We start from the raw sequence: 20324 nt of genomic DNA on the forward strand, positions 1-20324 counted from the left end.
CTCCTCTTCTTCTTCCTCCTCTTCTTCCTCCTCCGGTTTTCAGCCTCTGGATATAAATAAAAATGTTCCCATTCACTGATTACAAGCAGAGATCGATAAATAGCAAGGAATTAAAATGCATGGCAAGTATATTAGAAAGTTATGCAACAAATACGCATATGGTACAAAAACGGAACATACATTTTTTTTTTTAAGTCAACCTATTGACTTCTCTGGGTTAAAAGCGGTACCGATACGGATAGAACATGCTGCGTATTGATAAAAACGCACGTGCATATAAAAAAAAAAAGAATTTGAATAAAACCATTTAAATGTATTGGCACCGTTTTTTCATTAAAAGAGAACTGCCACAAAACATTTTATTCTCTGGCCCGTTAGAGAGGCACATTATGTAAATTGTGGTGAAGGTCAAAATTACCGGTAGTTGTATCTGAGAGTTATCCACTCCCTTCTGGTCCTCCGCTGTGTCATGTGACCAGCAATGGGACTCTCCAACTGCCACAGCGTCTCACGTGTGGACAGGAAGTCCGTTTCTCCATTCACCCCAATAAGACTCACATCGAGGCCGTGATAGTAATGAATAGGTAGACTGGCTTCCTGTCCACACATGAGACACTGTCAGTTGGAGAGTCCTATTGATGGTCACACGACCCGGCGGAGGACCAGAAGGGAGTGGATAACAAATCCAACCACCGGTAAGAAGATTACCTTCACCACAATTTACATAATGTGCCTCTCTTATGGGCTAGAGAATAAAACATTTTGTGGGAGTGCTTCTTTAAAAAACAAGACTTTATATGTATTCGATATACGGAAGTGTGAATGAGCCCTAAGATGGGTATATGTAAGACGTGAAGACAACATAGTCGAGGTATGGCAGGAAATCATTATTGGCCTAAAGGAAGACTATTCAAAAGATCTTTTAGGAACTCCCAGAGAAGGAAGCTGTGGTACTATAATAAGAGGCTTACTACAATGGACATATATATATCATGAGTCAGGTTTGAAGCTCCTACTCCCAGAATTTTCTGTCCTTGTTAGTCATTTAATGGTGACCATCTATTTCTGGCAAGAACAAAGATCTCAATATTTGATAAAGTTTAACCTGGACGGATTTATGTCATCTCCTGTTTTAAATTTAGAAGTATGGAAAATGAGATCTCAACGGCGTGTCCCGTTTTCTTTCATATGTTATTGTTGAACGCCAGCTAGGTTCACCCAAAAATGCCACCTTACATTTGTAGTCCAAAAATTAACGTTGACTAGACCTTTTAAGGGGGCTCCTACTCAAGAAGTCAAAGATATGAAAAATTATACAAATCTATGAATTTCTGCACGCAGTAGTCCCTTTTTATAGCCTGGATTAGGGCTGGGCAATTATTAGAAAAATTATGAATCGAAATTCAGCGCAATTAATCGACGTCCTCTTGCGAATTTCGGTTTTATCAATTATATTTTCCTGGTTTAAATTTTCTCTGCATCTTTAGGACGCAGATATAGTTGAATCCAGTGGTAGAGCAGGGGGCCGTAAGGTCACAGCTCTACCATTCACTATGTATCGCCGGGCGTGAGGCAGTGACGTCATTGCGCCTGTCTGCGCCCAGCTGCACAGACCAGAGGAGGATCTCCTCCACTCGTCGTTGGAACGGGTTAGGTGAGTATGTATATTATACTGCGTGGAAGTCCGTTATAAAAACATTATACTATGTAGAAACCGCTATGGGGGCACTGTACTGTGGGAGGGGCAGTTATGGGGTATTACACTGTGGGGGCAGTTTTGGTAGCATTATACTGTGTGGAGGCAGCTATGGGGCCATTTATACTGTGGAGGCAGTTATAGGGGTATTATAATGTGTGGAGGCAGCTATGGGGCATTATACGGTGTGGGAGGCACTATTGGGGCATTATACCGTGTGGGGGCAGTGTCGGGTAATATTATATACAGTATTATACAGGAGACTCCGGGAATAAATATTAATTCAATGGCGTAGCATGCAAATAGAGGGCATGGCATGCGTGTGGCCTAAATAATTGTTCATTAATCGTCATCGCGGTTACATGTTCAGTTAATCATGATTTTCATTTAGGTCATAATCGCCGGCCCTAACCTGGATCCTTATGTTAGTTGCTTCCTGGACAGTCCAAAACAATGATTTGTCATTGATACTGCTCATTTGGCTAAATTAAGCTAAGGTTGCCATATAACCCTTGATTTAACTGACATAAAAATTGGATGGGGACCCAAATTCTACATCAAGTTTTTTTTATAGACCATTGTTAAAGCGGCCACGACCCAGTGTCCGTGCCACACGGATGATGTGACACAGAGGATCAGTATTGGTAATCGGAAAGTGCGCTATGTAGTGTTTATTGTTTGTGGTTATGCAGTGATCCAACCACCTTCCTCCATAGCTGATACCAGTCAATTAGTGCTCTATATTGGCATTCTTTTCCCAGTAGCCACTTACCCAACTTATCTGGGAAAAATGGTTGTGACTGTGATTCACGTCTAGTAAGAGACCACTTTTCCAGCTCCTCCATTATTTTATAGATCTCCTCACCCACAATAGCAATGACGTTGCTATATGGTAAGACGAGTGAATACAGCAGAGCTGCAATACCAGATGTGGCCTGTAGACCAGAGCGGTGCCGATTCTGGAAAGAAGCATACCCTTTTTTCTAAGCTTGAACAACACTGTTATAGGTTTTCTTGAGACTGCTTGTATTTCATGGAAGTTATAAAAGGTATTTACAAATTGCAGTCCTAGTAATTACTGTGTTTTAGGCTCATACCTTGTACGTCTGCAGCGGAAATAGTCTGGGTAATTTCACACCAGCTCTCTGTGTTTACTACTGTCTGGCAGGTTTATAGCCCAGACATCTTTATAAGAGGCGAGTTCCAGATGGAATTGACCATGTGACCCTATATACTAGTGTTTCGGTGGGAACACCACCGGCCAGATCTTGCTACTTTTTTTATATTCTTCTTCTTTCATTGTCATGGATCCTACAGGAGTGTGACACTGAGATTGAAAGTCTGGTGTAGCATCCGATCGTTAATAATTTTAATGTGTAGCTCCATATGATAGACTTTTAATTACAACTGCCCCCCCCCCCCCTCAAACTATTTTGGTAGACAAACCTCATCTAATCAAGTTGTGGCCCTCCGTAGACCATTACTTACTTACAAAATACATTCAGAATGTGAATCTAGCGTAATGGAGTTTTTCTTCCTGGAATCTCTGTAATTAATTTGGAAAATATTATGTTGAAAAGTCAAAACTGTATACTTTTTGTTAACTCATACATTACATAATATTTGACCTGCAACAAATTGTGTAGTCGACGTGCGCTCAAATCTAGTCCGAACATCTCCCTTAGCCCAATACACAGACCTCCGGAACCAGGTAACCGGTGGACCTAGTAATGTTCTGCTGGTTGTTTATGTAAGTTCTTACGGCTGTGCCACTTTAGTCACATTTTGCTCCTGGAGCGCTTGAACGGTCTTCTAAAGTGTTCAAAATGTATGTCCATTAATGACCTAAGATCTTAAAGGGAATGTGTCGCTAGAAATTTTTTTTTTTTTTTAGTTAAACAGTTAGTAAATACATGATTAGACATTGTTCTAATTTTTTCAACAGGTCAGGAAATATTATAAATTAGATTCTAATTTATAACATTTCCCTGTGCTGGTCACTAGAGGGAGCAATTCCCAAAATGGCAGCATTGGCATGTGGTAAAGCAACCACATTGCTTTATGCTGCAAAATTTGAGAAGACACACTCGCTCTAGTGAGCTCACAGAATCCCCCCTCCTTTCTCCTGGCTAGTGCCAGGAGAAAGGAGGGGATTGCATGTTCAAACCTCCTACACTGTGTGCCGCCATTTTTTGAGTGAATGCACAGTGTAGTAGGCTTACATACAGTGCTAATCACACACTAAAACCCGTACATACACAGAAATAACTTACCTGCTCCTGCCGCCGCCGCTCCATCCGGTCCGTCCGCTCGCTTCTGAACACATGTCCGGAAGCCACGACCGTAAGTAGTCTCTTACTGTCCGGCCGCGGCTTCCGGTCCACAAGAAAATGGCGCCGGATGTCGCTCGGCCGAAGACCTTCCATTTGGACTGTGTGGGAGCGGCGCCGTTCCCACACAGACGGTGTACAGCATAGTGAATGGAACGGCACCCGTTCGCATTCTCTATGGGGATGCATGTGCCGTATTCCATCTCTGTATGTGTCGTTAAGCGACACATACAGAGATGAAAAAAAAAATGGCAGCCCCCATAGTGAAGAAAAACGTAGAAAAAAAAAAAAGTAAAACACAAACACACAAATAAATAAAATTTAGTTTAATAAAACACTAAAAGCAAATTGATCTAAAAAATATTTTTTTCGCGACACCCGTCCTTTAATATTCTTCTGCTAGTCCCATACATAAACAACCATCCCTAACAAACACTAGAAAAATTTGATATTAAAGGGAATGTCATCAGAAAATGACTCCTTGTTTAAATCAAGGGGGAGATTTATTAAGACTGGCACAGTCTTAATATAAAGATCACTGGAGTAAGATGTGCTTGATTTATTAGGAGATGCACATCTCTTATTTAAATAAGGTGCAACTCTGGCCGCCACCCGTGCTCCTGAAAGAGAAATCTGTGCCAGCTACGAGCTAACGTAGATTTAATCTATAACTTATACCAGATTCCGATGGAAATTATAGTCAATTTGTCGGGCTGTGATAGGCTATGTCCCTTTCTCTAAGCCTTACCCACTCTTCAGAAAAGTGGCAGGAGCAGTGTATAAAAAAGAAAAGTGGCAACATTTTTGCATAAAAACTTTTCTTCAATAGAAATCCATTTTTTGTTTCTCTGTCGTTATCTATATTAAAAAAATAATAATTTATCCTAAAATCCTGCAGTTTTGACTCTGGCCACTGAGCCTCACAATAGGCTGACACTTCCTGTTCTGTACAGATCACTTCTCAGCAGTCTCCTCATTATCATCACAGACAGGATTACAAAGAAAGGTAACACCTATATATAGATTTCACTACCTGGTTTTAATCCGGATCCATTCCCTTTTAAGATCGATGATCGAAAACTTTTGACAAGGAACGTGTTGATTTTGAACATTTCAAAATAATTTGATTATAAATCTTCTCAAAACCTAGACCCATAGATAACACGTTTGCTGTAGCTGGTATGTGAAGTAAGCACATGCATTCTTCTAAGGTTAGAATGTAGTTATTATCTGGGATCAGCAATGAACAGTCTTGGATCTATTCCAGCATTTTGCTCATTAGTTCAGTCTTCTTATGACCTATTAAGGCTGTTTGATGCAAAGAATTCTTTGATATGAACTTCTGATTGACCGTTTTTTAAGACGAAAATCGAGTTCACCTCCAGGCATTTCCTGAAATGTGATCTTTTAAATTTTGTAAGATGTAATTTTCCATTATGAAGCTTCTGTTCACCTAAATACCAAGAAGACGTCCGTGCAGCACAGCGGTTTCTGGCCAATACCGATAATCTTGGCAATGACCGGGTTAAAGTGTAGTGAGGTGCTGGTTTTTATATCAACAGCAAAGTATTTAAAGAAGCTCTGTCACCACATTATAAGTGCCCTATCTCCTACATAAGGAGATGGGCGCTATAATGTAGGTGACAGCTGTGCTTTTTATTTTAAAAAAACGATCTGTTTTCACCACTTTATTCGCGTTTTTAGATTTATGCTAATGAGTTACTTAATGCCCAAGTGGGCGTATTTTCACTTTAGACCAAGTGGGCGTTGTACAGGGGAGTGTATGACGTTGACCAATCAGCGTCATACACTCCTCTCCATTCATTTACACAGCGCATAGGGATCCTGCTAGATCCTTATGTGCTGTCTTATACTAACACATTAACAATACTGAAGTGTTTAGACAGTGAATAGACATTCCACGGAATGTCTATTCACAATCTCTGCACTTCGTTACTCTGTCTGTGGTAGTTACGCGTCCTCTGCTGTAATCTCGCGAGATTACGCTGCAGATGACAGGTTACAAAGAGATCACACTTCCTCGGCTGTAACTACCATAGAAACAGTAACGAAGTGCAGAGATTGTGAATAGACATCCCGTGGAATGTCTATTCACGGTCTAAACACTTCAGTATTGTTAATGTGTAAGTATAAGACAGCACATCAGGATCCCTCTGCACTGTGTAAATGAATGGAGAGAAGTGTATAACGCTGATTGGTCAGCGTCATACACTCCCCTGTACAACGCCCACTTGGTCTAAAGTGAAAATACGCCCACTTGAGCATTAAGTAAATCATTAGCATAAATCTAAAATCGCTAATAAAGTGGTGAAAATAGATAGTTTTTTTAAATAAAAAGCACAGCTGTCATCTACATTATAGCGCCGATCTCCTTATGTAGGGGATAGGCCACTTATAATGTGGTGACAGTCTCTTTAATATAAAAGTCTACTCTGGTGCATTTTGAGTCTCGAAATGCGTATTCCGTGCGGTTTTGCCACGCGGATTTGCGTGGGGCAATTCCGCCGCGTAATACAGTGCCAGTTTAATCAATGATATCCTCTTCTCTTTTACATCGTGTGGACGGTTGGGTGCGTGTGCATCGCTTACCAGGGGAAGAGATGGCACCAGGATGCACTAAGGGAAAAAGGCAAGTCAGTGGAGGCAGTTTAATGCTGTGGGCAATGATCTCCTGGGAAACTTTGTGTCGTGGCATTCATGTGGCTGTTACTTTGACAAGTATCACCTATCTAAACCCCTTCATTGCAACGGTATTCCCTAATGGCAGTGGCCTATTTCAGCAGAATAATGCCCTCTGCCAAACTGCCAAAATTGCTCAGGAATGATTTGAGGAGCATGACCAAGATTTCAAGGTGTTGACTTGGCACCCAAGTTCTTAGACCTCAATCCGATCGAGCATGTGTGGGATGTGCAAGAAAAATAAGTCAAAGCCATGGAGGTCCCACCTCGCAACTTACAGGACTCCAAGGATCTGCTGCTAACGTCTTGGTGCCAGACACTAAGGGACACCTGCAGTGGTCTTGTGGAAGTCCATGCCTCAATGGGTCAGAGCTGTTTTGGTAGCAAAAGGGGGACCTATACAATATTAGGCGGGTGTCTGATCAGTTCATTTTTTTCCCTCTGTCTTTTTTGTTTGTGTCCCTGGTTTTTCTGATCAAGTTTATTTAAAAAAGGCACGAATAACATAACGATTATGTGTGTTTTATGGGTATGGTCTCTTCCTGTTAAAAGAGAATAGAATAAGGTCATTGGTTTGACTGTCCCCTAGTGTTAATATGCCGGTATTGTATGGACTTTATTATTTTTTTAAATTTGTTTTATGTAAGGATATTTACTGTTGCGTGCTGTTAATATAATGAACCTATAACGCTTATTACCGACTACTTTACATGTTTTACAATTGTAGCACATAAAATGGATTCAGAAGTAACATCACAATTGGTGCAAGTTTATGGATATGAGGACATTATGTATTTGTGCCTTTTGAACATGAACAAGAAACATTGGAGGGGGTTTATCAATATTGTCATAAATTGCATGAAAGTTTGTGAAAATTGCACGTATCGTATATTTGGCGCATCTTGCTAGGCATATAAGACACATTTCTTTGCCTTATGCCACCTCATGACTGACGCACCAATAATTTACATACAAAAATGTCTTTAATATTTTTGTCACATTTTTAAGACTAATCTTTTGCAACACTCTTTTCTCTTAAAACTGTTGGTGTGTGCCAAATAAAATGTTTTTTTTTTTTACACCCACCCCATGTAATGCATATTTTAGCTCCATTTGTAATATCCATTTTGCTTAAAAATCTCTCCTATTTTATTCTGTTTTCTAGATATTGATGAATAATGGTAGGTGACGTGTAGCGGTAAACGGCTCACGAACACTAGTTTTTTTTAGTTCATAATTGAAACAAAGCGCCCCCTAGCGTAAAAAAAAATGGCCATAACTTTACATGAAATTAAATTTCTGCCATTTTATTGAATTCCAAACTCTGACTGCTTTGCTGATTTGAAGCTAAATAGAATCCCTTTTACCTTCCCTTTTGGACGAGGATTGGGCGGAGGCTCTGGAATCACATCCCAACGTCTCACCTTTGGCTAATAATAAAATGATATATTTGAATATTCTTCACCAGAGTAATCTAGTCCCCACTATCGTATGGGACGTATATCTCATGCGAGATGCCACAGATCTCAAGATCCTAATGCTAATTTTTGGCATTTTAATGTGGGAATGTTCTTATATTCAGACATTTTGGAATGAGGTCTTGTAAAATTTAACTGAAGTAGCGGGTTGCCCAGTACCTATGTGCCCTGAGATATACCTATTGGGACTCTAACGCGAAGACCAATGGCTACATCACACTAGAATTTTTCTGAGAGAAACTTTATTTTTGGCCAGAAAAGCCATAGCACTTAGGGGGATGGGTGATCGTCCACCCTCTGCTCTCAATGGCCCTCTATGGTTAATAAGACTGTTCCATTTGAGAAAGTTGTGTTTACGAAAGTGTAGGGGAGCATTTGTGTGCTTCTCCTCTAACCTTAATCCTGCTAATACTTATGGCCTCATTAGACCGTTTACATTACTTGGATTGATTTGTCCATTGTATTTTTTTTTTCTCTTATGTGCTACTAAATATATGTTTCATATATGGTGTTTTTACATATGAGATCTATGCTTCCTTACTTTGCCAGCTATTCTGTACCTTAGGCCTCATGCACACGACCGTGTTTTTGCGTCCGCAATTCAACCGCAAATCCACGGGTAAATTGCGGACCCATTCATTTCTATGGGCCCATACACACTATCCGTGTTTTCACGGCTCTCCGCATGTCCGCACATCCGTGCCGCAGAAACTACGGACATGTCCTATTATGGGCCGCAAATGCGGTGCGGACATGCCAATAGAAGTCAATGGGCCCGTGGAAATTGCGGATACACCGCCGTGTGTCATCCGCAGTTTTGCGGATTTGCGGAAGTGTTGCTAGGCGACGACCGGGAATGAGTTCTGTCGTCATCATGTTTTACCTAGGCTTTTTATTTTTCATCCGCATTTTGCGGATTACATACGGATGAACTGCGGAGGACATACGGATGAACTGCGGATGACATTTCACGGAACACGGTCCTGGAATTTGCGGACCAGAAAAACACTACGGTCGTGTGCATGAGGCCTTACTGTAACTGGTTTATGTATGTAATGCTTTAAAAAAAATAAACATTTCTGAAGAAAATGATACTAAAGTATCCATCTTTTTTCTTCCAGGGCTAGTGTCCAGGTCCTCACCAAAGAAGCCTAGAAGTCGGAGCATATTTAAAGCACTTTTCTGTTGCCTCAGTGCACAGAATGTCAATCGACCCGGAGGCATCGGTGAACCTCCCACCCAAAAGGAGGAGACCCAAACTACCCCAAAGGTACGTTCAAGGACATTCAACAGTCGATCTTATTATCTTTTTATATTAAATATAATGTTTTATCTGTTCTAGTTCATCTTACTTTAGCTGACCATAAATAACTCCTAAACTGGCCGGAGTTCCAGTATATTTTTTAGGCCGTATGTCGGTAAAGCAACATTCACTGAAAAATATTTGCGAAGATGGAAATGATTTTCCACGTGGAAATAGTTTTGCTGTACGGTTTTGATGTAAACCTGATTGTAAAATAAGGTTGTATGGAACTAATACAACTTAACTATAAACTTTCTAATTCCGCTCAGGGAATTTCTCTGGGGCTCTTTATTTGGAATCCTGTGTGTAAAAGCCACATCACGTAACTATGGCGCCCAAATCTTTCTATGAGATGTGACATCCTTATGGACTAAACATTTCTGCGACTAGCAGAGATTGCCCACCATGGTCACGTGAGTGGTATCGACATCACATCATGCAGAATTTTAAAAAAGCGGCAGGAGAATAAACCGGAATTGGAAAGTTTTATTTATTTTTAGGCCCATACAACCCGATTTTAAAATGGGGAACAAAGTTAGTTGACTTTTTTTTTTTTTTTTTTTTGGAACTCCCTGCTAGACAGTTGTGTATCTCATAAAGATAAGGATGTCTTACTTGTGACATTTCCCCCTTTCTTTCAGTCGGAGTTACTCCAGTGTCTTCAGTATCAGTTTTACCAGGTTTGTATCTTTTTAGAACTACAATCTTTTCCATACGTCATTAAGTATTCATGAGGTACAACGGCTGACATGTCCTAGTAAGAAGAATTTCTTGCATGCAAGCCTCTTGGAAATCCTATTTCTTACATGAAATTAATCTAATCATTCTAGTAAATTACATACCAAATCTTGTTTGCTTATATGACTAAGCTTTAGTAGGTAACTTACTAGTACTCATAGCATTAGACGAGGGCAAACCATGTCAGATGAGGGTGCCTACATATTGCTGCAGTCTTCTGAATAAATAGCTTGTTGGACATGATCAATTTTTGGAGGTAGGACAAATTCTTCATCTTTCTGTCATTTACACAGCGCTGCATGCCGCTGACGTAAAGATTACAGTATTAGTTGTGCCCCAAGATTTACCTAAACTATCTGGTCCGACCTTATGCAAGCTATAGATCCCCCCCCCCCCCCATTGCCTGATGATGCTGAATTATTCTAATGGCAGGAGACCTATACTCCAAATACCGTATTTTATCCTAAAAACTGAGCTGTAATCTTGTTGTGCGTCTTCTAGTCCGAATGCAAGCAGATGCCAGTTTATGAAGAAGCAGAAGACTGAGCTCTGTGATTCAAAGGTCCTTGCAGTGCAGTATTCTAGAAGCAGCATGTCCTGTGCTGTGTAAAAAATCTCTGCTCACTGAACCGTCACATCGTACACACAGAATTCTGTAAAATCTGACTGTTCAGTGAGCAAATAACACAGACATTTGTACACACAGCACAGTAAATCTATGCAGGTACTGATCTGCAAGGACCTTCTAGCCACGACCCCTCTTATGAACAGCAGCATCAACTCTAAGGCCCCATGCACACGGCCATAGATTTCATCCGTAATTAAGGCCCGCAATTACGGCCCATTTATTTCTATTGACCATGGACACCTTCCCGTAAATTTACGGGAAGGTGTCTGGGACGTAGAACGCCGTAAAGTGCCTGTAGTCGCGGACCGTGATTACGGGCACGACCATGTGCATGAGGCCTTAAGCAGTGACCTGAGCAGATTCGTCCCCATTAACCCCTGCCTCTCCACTCCTCTGATGTCTGGTGAGTTCAGGAGAGGGTAAGGGCACAATAGCTGCCAATACATTGTATCTCTGTGGCTGGCATTGTGGTGGGATACTGTGTATTATATCGCCTGAATATTACCCACAGGAAATGTACAGTAAAAAAAACAAAACCTTTTTCTCCACTTTTAAGCTTTAAATTATGTTTGTGTCTTTATGATCCAGTGCGCCCTATAGTCTGAAAATACGGTATTTGTGAATTGTTTGTATGGGGCAATATATAATAAGCGCAGAAAAGGAACCAGGTGTAAAAAAAGCATAGATTCAAGTTCTCTTAGGGTATGTGCACACACAAAGCAAAAAACGTCTGAAAATACGGAGCTGTTTTCAAGGGAAAACAGCTCCTTATTTTCAGACGTTTTTTAATCGGTCACGTTTTTCCGCTGCATTTTTAACGACTGTTCTTGAAGCTGTTTTTCTATAGAGTCTATGAAAAACTGCTCAAGCCGTGTAAAAAAACGCTGCGTCGGAACAGAACGCCGTTTTTCCAATTGAAATCAATGGGCAGATGATTGGAGGCGTTCTGCTTCCGATTTTTCAGCCGTTTTTCGGGACGTTTACGGCCCGAAAAACAGCTGAAAACACTCCGTGTGAACATACCCTTAAATGATAACTCCACACAAACTAGGCTTGAGCCTTGAGAGAAATGTACCCTGTCACTTCCTGTTACAATGAGTAGAGTTCTCCTTTAAGGTATTACACTGCTACTCCTGATGCAATAAAGAAAATAGACACCTAGGTAAAACTAAAGCCTTTAGCGGATGTTCAACGTTGTGATTTCAAAGAGGGTCTGCATCATCTGAGACAGTGGATGGTGGACCACCATGCCACTAGTTTTTGCTTTTTTCCGCAAAATGTATTCTCCTTTAAGGCCTGTCAGTCACACAATGCCCCAAAAAGTTGTTGTATTGCATCGTAACATGATCACAATGAATCCCATGCCAGTGTAAAGTTACTCATATCTTAGGTTATTCCATTTCTTTTAACCCTCCAATCCTGTCCCCAGATTTTTCTTCTCATTTTCATTTTCTGTGCATAGTTCATAAAATCTCAAGACATTAATTTTGTGAAATGCAGCTTCACCAATAAGCTTCTTCCACCTGCACTTTTAATGCTTCAGCCAGTGGGACCGAAGAGGGTGCTCAGCCAGCTGAGACTCCTGCCTGGAAGCATCTGTGTGACCTGCAGGTCGCAGGATCTAATCCCGGCTAGCTCTGCTCACTCTTTCATCCTCTCCAGGTAGATAAATTGAAGACCGATGATAATTGAAGTGCTGTCTTCCTGTATTTGTAAAACCATTTTATCCTGAAGGATAAATTTAGGACTGCTTAATAGATTTTTTTTTATTTTTTTTTTCTCCCGTGTGGCAGAAAGATAGTGAGCATACCCTTTGTAAGGAATGGCTGCCTATTGGGAAACCCTTTAAGATTTTAAGACCCACTAGTTTATTTAGTACCATACAGCTTTTCAAGGAAACATGCATGAAAATGGGCAGCGTTATTACACAATGTTGCGTTTTAGGTTTAAAGGCTATGTAAAACTTTTGATAGTGATTTATAAAAAATAAAAAAAAGTCTGATCAGTGTGTTTGCAATTTTTTAAATTTTAGTTTTTTATTAAATATTACTTTTTGAGATACATATGCGGTGTATTGTCTTTACGGAGCAGCTGTATCTCAAAAAGTAAAATTTTTTTTTTTATTAAAAACGAATTTGACTGTTGCACCAAACACACTGACTGACATTTTTATCAAATAAAAAATGACCACTTTCAAAGCCTTTAATTTTATATATTTTTCATATATTAACAGCAACATTTTCTAGCTTTGAAGAAAAATATATGTACATGTCTATTTAAGATTATTTTATTTATTGATTTGTTGGGTATGATGTTCTCCAAGTGCATATTACTATACCTATTTTTATTTTGTTTTTGAATCTCTATATTTTTCCTTAAATATACATATTTCTGCCCAATTTTTGATGCACGTTTCTGCAGGTGGGACAGGAGCAAAGACCTATTAGCAGGTTGTTTTAGCACAGTTTGTCTTGGCATTTCCTATTACCCTTTCTCCTTGTTTAACGTAGATGATCTGTGTCAGATTGTGCTGTTGTTTATGTATTTCCCCGAATTTTTTTTTAGGTTGCTCCGATGAATTAATATATTTCATATTCTTTCTCAGATTCCAGGTACCTCTTTACTCCCTGAGATAGTGCCGAAAGATAAGGGAAAAATATGCATGGTGATAGACTTAGATGAAACGCTGGTTCATAGCTCTTTTAAGGTAAGGCTTAATTTATATACAAGTTATGTGGTAGAGAAAATTAAGTAAATATGTATTACACTTTGTCGCCAAGAACACTGTGGGACGAGGTGTCTGCTAGTTTTCTTCAAATTTATAGTAGAAGGGTACGTTATTACTTATAACACACACTTTATCTGCTGCAGAACCACTTTTTGAAGAGCAATGTAATCCACCATTGATGAAATGCCCTCAACTTTTACAAAAACACCTGCAGCGTTGGAGTTATTAGGGTGGATTCATACGCGGCAGATTTTGTTGCAGAAATTTCGGCAATTGAAAATCCGTTCCGTTCATCTGAATAGAACTTGCAGAAATCCATTAACTTGCTGAAGAAACCACCACATTCAGATAAATGGAACTGATTTTCAGTTGCAGAGATTTCAGCAACAAATCTGTCGCGTGTGAGTCCACCATTATTGGTGTTACCGGTGAAGGAACTTCCTGCAAGAGCAATCTGCGACAGACTACTTTGGTAGGAAGAAATCCGTACCACTGATCTCTCTGTATAATAATCCGGTTCTGAAATCAGAATGTGATGTTTAGACAAATATTATACACCGACCAATTTCCATTGACGTGTATTCTCTGTAAAGTAATATATATATTTTTTATTTTTAAAGAGGGCCTTTGTGATTTAGAGAGAAATGTTTTTTTGTTTCTTTTGCCATTAATTGTTCTACTTTTTTGTTCATATAGCCAATCAGCAATGCAGATTTTATTGTCTCCGTGGAGATTGAGGGGACCACTCATCAGGTGAGAGGGCAGACATTTTTATCCTTTTATTTTCACTCTACTTTCAGAAGAAATAGTGAAGACCTCAAAGTCATGGCTGAAGCCCGATTCAAGTAATCCAGGATAGGCTGTTTCCTCATAGCGCGGCCTACTCTTGATTACTTGTTTCAGGAAGCAGCTGATATTCCGCCTAAGAGTAGTAATACATCTACAGAAGGGGTTGTTCGGTTTGAAGATTTAAGTGGGTCCTTGGGGTGTAAAATGATGTATGTCTTTTAAAGCCATGCTCACCGTTAACTTTGTTTTGTAATTTAAACACATATGCAGAAAATCCGTGTTAAATGATCCAAACATTTTCAAAATAAAATTATTTTTATTGAGACATGATAAAAATACAAAATACAGTTAATAGCATCAAAAATGGATTAAAATATAAGTCCTCACAGTAAAAGTACTGAGTGGGCTACTGGGCATAACCTCTATACCATACAGAAGTACATTGTAAATAAACAGCCATGGTGAGTCACATAACCAAAATAAACAACTGTGAAATAGACCATCAGAATCGATAGACAGAACTGGCAAGGTAGCCAAAAAAATAATAGAATAGAAGTTGACAGACCATGCAGATGTACAATGGGGTAAAGAGTAGCAATGTGCCAGGAGCCCACTTACACCCAATGCGTTTCGCCACCAGGCTTCGTCAGGGGGAAAAGGATGGATTTATGGTACATAACCATATTTTCCATTGGAAGAAAGAAGCGCTCTACTTCTAGTAATGGAACTACATGTATATCCTATGACTACCTGTCCTTGAGAATTAGGACTGTCATACTGTCAACATAAGGCTGGTTGGGGAGGAGTACAGTATAGCATTAATATGAAAGTTTATATCAATTACTGTATAACAGTTGATTAGTGATCATTGCCACATGCATAAATCCATGCGCGCCAGCTGCCTTACAGGAGAACCGATGTAAGACTACCTGAGCGGTAGAAATCATGCAGCCAGTTGCGATATATGATAAAACCAACAGTCTTATTGTGTCCTTTCTCTAACGTCCATTTCATCCTCCTTAGGTGTATGTTCTAAAGAGGCCTTATGTGGATGAGTTTCTGGAAAGAATGGGAGAGCTCTATGAATGTGTACTATTTACTGCTAGTCTTGCCAAGGTAAGGAAAACTTTCTATAATAAAAAATAAACGTAAAATCTGGTAGAATGATAGGGCTGCATCCTATAATATATAATTACATGTAGCCAGTATCAAGTCACATAGCAGCACAAAATACATAGGACACACAACCTCCCTCCTGCACACGTGCCCTCCCTATTCACTTTAGTAAATGTGTGAGGCAGATTCCAGAAATGAGCAGTAGCAAAATACGGTAAAAACAATATAGTACTACATATAATAGTATACAATACCAGTCATAGGTGTAAAGTGGAATGGTTTGTAGGATTGTCATTCTGCTGGTTCTTAGAAACATCTGTACATCAAGATTTTCCTTTTTATCTTCACAAACGTCTATGGGAATAAAATGTTTGCGTAGAACAGTACTATAATTTTGTATACTTTTATGTTGCTTTTCTTACTCAAAGTATTCAAACATGTTCCCTCTGTAAATGGCTACATCACCTAAAAATATTGTTTTTATGTATCAAAAATCCCAAAGGTGACTGATCCTCTGGATGAAACCTTTTATTGTTAGTTACTGTGACTAATCGGGTCCATCATCTTCAGCTCGGATTTATTCTTTATTTCTAGTATGCCGATCCAGTGACTGATCTTCTGGACAAGGAAGGAGTCTTCCAAACCCGTCTCTTCAGGGAAGCTTGTGTATTCCACCAGGGCTGCTATGTCAAAGACTTGAGCCGTCTGGGTAGAGACCTGAAGAAGACTATCATTTTAGACAACTCTCCTGCATCTTACATCTTCCATCCAGAAAATGCCGTAAGTGTTAAATGTGATTAGAATGTGCTCTTGAAAGAGGCGTCGTTCTTGGATTCTCTTAGGAGACGTGCATTATGTGTCTTGCTAAATGGCTGCTATTTTAATCTGCTTCAGTATCTAGACTATTGATTTTTTATTTATTTTTTCTATACATTTTGCTTTGTTTTCTAAACCTCCAATATATGGATGTATAACATTGTTGTCTGTCTGGCAGGACTGCAGATTCTGTGGTTTTCCACTTGTGAAGCTACAGGTCATTATTAAGCGCGTAGTCTCTGTACTTTTCCACGCTCCCTCTTTTGCGTTATTGCACACGATAATATTGCTGACAGATTGTATTGAGAGGTAATAAGGACTAGTTGCTAGGAAACCATTAATAATACCAGATGTCTGAAGCTTCTTTAGAACTGGGATTCAAAGTTCTTTCTGCTACATGAACGCCTGGTACATTTATTTATATATATATATATATATGTTTTGCTCAAAAATGACATTTACACCCAGGTTAATTGTCTTTTTTTATAAAAAAAATTTTATTCGAATTTTAAGACCTATTTATGCTGACACAACAACATTAAGTTTACCATATAAAGCATACATCCAAGCACCACCCCTATAAACCCGTAGTGTGCGGAGAGGGAGAAAATAGCGGAAAGAAAATAGGAAAAAAACAATTTCAATTATAAGGAATGTGGAGCAAATGAATATTGAATTCCACTATGTTGCATGCGTTCTGCTTTGATTACCAGCAGAGCCCACTAGGTTTAGGTGATCCTTCCTTCTGTTAGTCTTTTTTGTATTTTAATAAAGATGCTGAGAGAAGCCATTTTACTGCGTAAGGCCGGCATTCTATTTAAAAAAAAAATAATATATATATATATTATGGGAACATCTATAGATTTTTTACTTTTTCTGCCCACCCTTCTAAAGGTACTTTGTCTCCTGATCCTCGATATGTGGAAATACAGCTACATCTGTTCCTGAATATGGAATAGAGCTGCTTTTTGCCGCTTGTATAGAAGAACATTGGAATCTGGGGCAAAGGCGGTATGTTGGGCGAAAACATTGAAGGGGTCATAATTACCAGATGCTGGGCCTTTATGAATTTGGAAACCGCAATAGATTATACAAAGTTGGGTGTTCTATCGGAGCCTCTGCAGAGCTCTGTAGCATTGGGCGATTTTGTGTTTCTTTTTGTGCAGTATATATGGAGGATACCTGATCATAAGGAAATGCAATGCTGAAGCTGGACAGTCCTACATCAGAAATGGCATTCAATTGATTGTAGTTTTTGTTTCCATGTGCTAGGAATGACAGATTTTTTTTTTTTTAATTTTTTTTTTCATTCATTATGTATATGGTTAATAGGGGTTGCATTGTAAGAATAATTGCATGTGCCCACTACTTAAAGAAGTCCTCCAGTGAATTATTTTTACGCATAATGGGTCAAACGATCTTCATTCTGAATCCTGCAGCGTCTCCTGTAGATACCAGAGATCAGACTCTCAATGCAAGTCTATGAAAGCCTTGATGTGAAACTCAAACTTTCATTGAAACACTGACTTTGGGTTTCAAGATCAGATGCTGTAGGATTCAGTCAGAATGAAGTTCACGTGACCCTGGATGGCCAGGAACGTAGCCGCTTCAGTTAAGATAGAGAACCAGGTAAGTCAGTACACCACATTACACTTCATTTCTCCACATGTTAAAATGGGCGTCAGAAAAAAATAATTATTTTGTAATGAAATGGCACTTGTTCCTTCTTCATGGGATACTAACTCCAAGTCTTCTGTTTGCAGATACCCGTGCAGTCGTGGTTTGATGACATGGGAGACACAGAACTTTTAAGCCTCATCCCGATCTTTGAGGAGCTCAGTTACTCTGAGGACATTTATACAAGTCTTGGACAATTGAGGGCACCTTAAGACTCTTTGTCTTGACTTTAATTTCTTCAGGGGACTTTTTATATCTTAAATATTCTTTTTATTTTTGTCTTTTCGAATTTCTCACTCGCTGTGCCTTTGGCCTCGGAGGAAGAGGAACAAAAACGGATACTCCTAAGCAGATTAAGAATTTTGAGGGAAATTCATCTGCCCTTGCACAAGCAAACTGGCTGTGGCTTCCACTCCTAATGGCTTGCATGCCTAGCGGCATGTTGGCAGTGAATGCAGGGATCTATTAATGCCATTACTTTGGTGCACTAGTATAAGACCGTGTCCTTTTTAATAATGGTACCGTGTACCTATGGTTTTCCGTCTCCACTACTGTTTAGCTTTCATATCATTTTATATGTCAGGCTGTAACATGAACAAGGAGGGTGCAATGCCAAGATGCTGAAAGGGCACACACAGGTACTTTTGATAGTTCAATGACTTGACACACATTAGGGATCAGGCTGCTTAAATTGGACACAGTCATTACTTTTTCACTGATTCCTTATTTCTCTACATGCCAATTTCTATTATATGCATATTTTAGCTAAATGCACTTGCCTTGGTAACTGTTGCCACTCACCGGCGTTTAGTGCTCTTTCCAGTCGGTCCTTCTTTTTGGGAACATGCTTTGTTGTGGTGATTATTACATGTCATCTCTCTAGAAACTGATATATATGGTATTTGTATTATAATTCAAGATGACAGCTTTGCTGTCCAGGCGCTGACAGGATGCCCCAGCTTCATGCAAAAGCCAGTGATGTACAGGGTAATGTTATTACTACGACATGTATGGCAGAAAACACTGTGCAGATGATAGGCAGTGGGGTAAACACAGGGCTACTTCTCACTGGTTGCGCCGTCGCATTTGCAACCTCTGCTTCACCTAAAACCCCTCCACATTTATTTGATGGAACATGTTTATTCGTTAAATATCGACGCCAAAGGAATTTTTAATGATTACTGTTTTTAGCCACTCTGAGATTATATGTAATATTTTTTTCTAATGACTGACTTGAAGCAAAGATGTTTGTCCATCTGATGCCATGGTGGGTGGGAGAGGGGTTTGGTCTGAATAGCTTTACTGTTCGGTCTCTATTGATGGTTTGATAATTGTATTTATCAAGCCTTATGACAGTGGTGCTTGGTAACTTAAACCTGTTATTGACCATACGCTACTAAGGCAATGCCGTATTATAGCAAGGGTATGAGAAACATTCTAGTCTTTATTTATAATTCCATTGGCACTACCCAGCTATAAAATGGCCATGCCCTCGTTATGCCAGTATTTGGTCACTGAGCAGGGACTTTCCTGATAGTTTAATGGAAAACCATTCAGTGCCTTTTTGGCTATTTTAAACACACGTATTTTAAAAGCCTATAGATAAAGAGCTATTTTTTACTCTTTATAACACATTGTTTTGAATTTGGAATATGTAGCTATTCTCTTCAGACCTTTTTGGGGGGTTTTCATGCTGCCTCCCGGGTAGTGAGTGATCTACAAGATTCTGTAAGACTGTTACAAAGTAGACCTCAGGGGAAACACTCCTACTGAATTATACATTACGTAACATGGCTGAACCACTGCAGAGTCAGCCATTCTGTTTTTAACTAACACTTCTCACGTATGTCGGCAAAAAAACAAAGGAAAAACGTACATTCCTGTATGTCTCTTTCTATGGTGTGAGGATGTGCGTTTGGGATACAACCTTCTTTAATGAGGGTCTACAATAAGTATTAGGTTTTTTTTTTCTTTTTAGGTCGAGCAGCTGTTGGATGGTTTTTCAGCACATTGCTGTATTTAATGTTCTACAAGACTGATTGAATGGGTGAATTGTTAAAATATGTAATCCCTCTAACAGAGCATGTAATAAAATCTATTTTTATGCCCTACCTTGTATTGTGTGTTTTAAACTTGATAGAAACACCGCAGTCCTGAAGGTCACATATGTCCTGTACGACGAGTGGCCAAACCTTTTCAAAACTGGATCTACTTTTATTTTTTTTTTTGAGTTGGAGTCTGATTTTTAGGGGATCTACCACGGAGTAGATCTACCGTGTGGGGGGAGGCTTTTTTTAATGTTCCTTTTTTGTGGATGCTCCAGTG

General features: G+C 39.4%; 1 protein-coding gene across 3 annotated transcripts in view; it reads left to right on the forward strand.

Annotated features, from left to right (window-relative positions):
* Positions 1–20110, forward strand: part of CTDSP2 (CTD small phosphatase 2) — a 40562-nt gene extending 20452 nt beyond the window's left edge. The window contains exons 1-8 of one of the 3 annotated variants that reach the window (XM_075851950.1): positions 593–695; positions 9326–9474; positions 10149–10187; positions 13479–13580; positions 14298–14354; positions 15414–15506; positions 16101–16286; positions 18086–20110. In XM_075851950.1, coding sequence (XP_075708065.1) covers positions 608–695; positions 9326–9474; positions 10149–10187; positions 13479–13580; positions 14298–14354; positions 15414–15506; positions 16101–16286; positions 18086–18211 — 840 coding nt within the window. In that variant the 5' untranslated portion in view covers positions 593–607 and the 3' untranslated portion in view covers positions 18212–20110. Of the gene's footprint in view, positions 1–592; positions 696–9325; positions 9475–10148; positions 10188–13478; positions 13581–14297; positions 14355–15413; positions 15507–16100; positions 16287–18085 lie in introns of those variants that run through there. The other 2 variants (XM_075851951.1, XM_075851952.1) reach the window with 2 other exon arrangements.
* Positions 20111–20324: the final 214 nt, after the last annotated feature.

The sequence above is a fragment of the Rhinoderma darwinii genome, chromosome 2, assembly GCF_050947455.1.
Source record: "Rhinoderma darwinii isolate aRhiDar2 chromosome 2, aRhiDar2.hap1, whole genome shotgun sequence".
Taxonomy (NCBI): domain Eukaryota; kingdom Metazoa; phylum Chordata; class Amphibia; order Anura; family Rhinodermatidae; genus Rhinoderma; species Rhinoderma darwinii.